Source organism: Numida meleagris, unplaced genomic scaffold (genome assembly GCF_002078875.1).
Source record: "Numida meleagris isolate 19003 breed g44 Domestic line unplaced genomic scaffold, NumMel1.0 unplaced_Scaffold295, whole genome shotgun sequence".
In the NCBI taxonomy this organism is placed as follows: Eukaryota; Metazoa; Chordata; class Aves; order Galliformes; family Numididae; genus Numida; species Numida meleagris.
In genome coordinates, this window is record NW_018364541.1 from 87,659 (window position 1) to 90,963 (window position 3,305).

Here is a 3,305-nt window from a genome sequence, read left to right on the forward strand (position 1 = left end):
GCACTTGTAGGGTCTCTCTCCTGTGTGGATGCGCTGGTGGCGGATGAGGTTGAAACTGTTTCTGAAGCCCTTCCCACACTCAGGGCATTTAAAGCAGTTCTCTGCTCTGTGCATGCGCTGATGGACAATGAGGTCAGAACTCCTTCGGAAGCTCTTTGCACAATCACAACACTTGCATAGTCTCTCCCCAGGCCGAATACGTTCATGGTTAACACGGCTGGAATGCCTCTTAAAGCTTTTCCCAGACTCATCACACTGATTCTGCCTTTTCTTCTGGCACTCTTCCTTGCTCCTTACGTCTTCCAGCTGCTCCTGACCTGTGCTGCAGCCCAGCGCGTTCCTCACTCTCTTTCCTGGATGGTTTCCCAGTGGCTTCTTCAAGTGCTCTCCTTGCTCCAGGCCCCATCGGACATCCCTTCGCATTTCTTCCACAGAGCCACTACCCCAATGCCTTTTGGCCACACCACCTTTCTGCAGATCCTCCTTTCTATTTGTGATCCTACCTCCTGCTGGATGACACAGGACATTCAGAAATAGCACACCGTGCCCCACATGTAGCCCAGCCACAGATGACTTTTGCCGGCCCCCACCTCCTCCTTCCCTCCACCACGTCACCTGGGCAAAAGCCTTCTGCCAAGACCTCTGGGCTGTGCACAGCTGGGATCCAGGGCTCTTCCCCTCCTTCCAGCTGGGAGATCACCATCGGTTTGGGGGCTGGAAGTGGTGCTTCAAGGACAGAAACAGTGGAGATGAGAGCATTGCCATCATTCTGGCACAGCTGCTGGTCGAGTCACTCAACTATGTGTCCCTTCCCAATTGTGAACCCATAATTAGGGCCTGAATGACACTGGAGGGACACACACAGCCTTCCTTTCAAGCCCAGCACACCTTCTACCTCTCTGAAAAAGATGCGCAAGCATTTTATTTCAGATTACAGGAGTAACCAGGGTGTCAGCTGCTGGAGCTGGTGGCACCATGCTGTGCAGCAGCACAAGGGCTGTTTGCAGGGAGCTGATCCTCCCCCTCCTGGCTGATGCCTGCTTGACAGCAGCCACTCTGGGGCTTTCACCGGAGTGATGAGCACTCCAACTCTTTCTGAAACTCATCCTTATCTTTGCCTTTGTGCTGTTGTTGTGTTAGTCAATAAGTCACTGCACTGGGATTACTGCGCATTCTCCTTGCACAGGCTCACTCTGCACAGACAAAGCTGCCCTAACGAGGAGGAAAGGCAGCAAAGCTCTCACCCAGCGAGGCCACGCACTCGTACGTCTCCAGCATCACGTCCCGGTAGAGCGCTCGCTGCGCAGGCTCCAGCAGCGCCCACTCCTCCCTGCTGAAATACACGGCCACCTCCGCAAAGCTCACGGGCTCCTGCAAGCAAAGAGGCTCCTTGCTGGGAACAGCCAAGGCCCAGGGAAGCAGCTCGCACAGGACAGAAACTCCAGTGCCAGCCGCTTCTCTGTCCCCAGCACACAAACGCTGGCTCAGGGCACCTCCCTCCCACCCTGCAGTCACAGCCCTCGCCCCTTGGCCTCTCCTGCCTGCTTCCCCACTCCCATACCCGAGATGGATGGGCTGGGGCCATCCCGTGCTCTCCTGCAGGCTGCACTGATCACAGGTCAAAGACAGAAGTTTAGCTGGAGCCTGCAGGGACAAGAGAAATGGCAGGGCAGGTGTGAGGGAATGCAGCAGTCAGTCTCCGTCCAACTTCAGCCCTCCCCAGCCCATCTGCAATTCTAAATTGTGATGAAAATTATTTTGGGTTTTGTTGATTGAAACAAATGAGCTTGGTGTCCTGCACTTTGGTTCAAACACTGATCCCAAGACCTGCAGGAATGGGGAGTCTGTCGTGTGTGTATTTCTCACAACCCCTGCACACTTTCATTGCATATGTAACTGCTAATGTGCCACTTATCCAATATCTGCTGTGGCACAGGGTGAAATTTCTGAATGTATTCTGGATTTCCAGAACAAGAAACTCTCTCACACACACCTACATGAAGTAAGTTTCTAATGAGAGGAACTTCCCCGAAGTGACTGAGAAAGCAGCGTGGGGCTGCCTGTTGTGTCACTCATTGAAAGCAAAAGAACAGCCATGTTCTGAGCTGATAGTGTAAGAGTCTCTCTAAGACTCAGTCTGCAGTGACAGAAAGCATCCTTTGTTCTCAGAGCCGGATGCATGAGGGGATCCTTCCACCTGGTCATGCATGCCTGGCACAAAAGATCTTCAGCTGATCTACATTCCTCGTGTTACAAAAAATGCAAGGATTTATTTGAGAGAGTGAGTTGGGAATTAGGAGCCTTGAGTTGAAAGATGAAGGGTATTGCTTAGCTATTGCCTAGTTTAGCTGTCCGTCAAATTGCTTGGCTTAGCTTTTCACTGTCAGCCATTGCTTAGTTTAGCTCTCCATTGCTAGCTCAAGGAAGGATTGCTGCAAGCCAGCAAGAAAAGAACCAATGGGAGAACAAGGAAAGGGGGAACAGGTATAAGAAGAAACTGCAAAGGCATGCGAGATAGGAGAGCCTCCTCAAACTGGGACTAAGGTCAAGATGAAGACTCCTGACTTCATCCAAGAGCGACCACCGGGCGGGGAGGAAGACGTGGAGCCTTCATGCAACCACCACCAGGAGGAACTACAGCACATGCACCAGGGGGAGGGACCGTATGCAATGCAATTCCCGGGAAATGATGAATATGTAGATGAGTCTAGGGAAACCTGCTGAATATGCACACAGGTCCCAGGAAACCTGCTGAATATGTATAAGCTTGGCTTTGGAATATCTCACATTTCTGCCCGTGGTGATGCGAGTTTGGTAGGGCGCATACGGTGTGGGCGCAGCACCGTAATAAACATACCTGCTTTAGAACCTAATCTCGGGTGATGGAGTTGGATTCCGCAAATCAAATCCCCTTGCTCACGACCTTCCAAGCGTGCGCATCTCCGCACGAGCAAGGCAGGGCACTGAAGAAGCACTGGGAACTGAAGCTGGGCACTGGGAAGAGCCCAACTCTCAGGCTGTTCCCCCCGACCAGGGCATCGCTCGTTATCACCTCCGATCACCACTCCTGGAGGGTGGTGTTTTATCATGCTAACGAAGCATCGGTTTCTCTAGAGCATCTTTGCGGTGACCTCAGCACAACCTTGTGCTCAGCCCTTCCTCCTTCCTGGTCCTCCCATTCCTTTACACTCCTCTCACCCCTGAGTATGCCTTCCCCACCCAAATCGACCCCAGAAAACCCCCAAACCACCCCAAAATGCCCCAAATCCACCCCAGAAATCACTCAGAACCCCCAATCCCACCTT

General features: G+C 52.5%; 1 protein-coding gene across 3 annotated transcripts in view; it reads right to left on the reverse strand.

Moving 5' to 3' along the window:
* ZNF707 (zinc finger protein 707) overlaps window positions 1-3,298 on the reverse strand; it is a 4,874-nt gene extending 1,576 nt beyond the window's left edge. For 2 of the 3 annotated variants that reach the window (XM_021382815.1, XM_021382813.1), the window contains exons 1-5: window positions 2,858-3,298; window positions 1,562-1,644; window positions 1,245-1,371; window positions 616-726; window positions 21-509 (exon numbers count right to left, since the gene is read on the reverse strand). In XM_021382815.1, the coding sequence (XP_021238490.1) occupies window positions 21-509; window positions 616-726; window positions 1,245-1,371; window positions 1,562-1,585 (751 nt within the window). In that variant the 5' untranslated portion in view covers window positions 1,586-1,644; window positions 2,858-3,298. The remainder of the gene's footprint in view (window positions 1-20; window positions 510-615; window positions 727-1,244; window positions 1,372-1,561; window positions 1,645-2,857) is intronic. The other variant, XM_021382814.1, reaches the window with a different exon arrangement.
* Window positions 3,299-3,305: the final 7 nt, after the last annotated feature.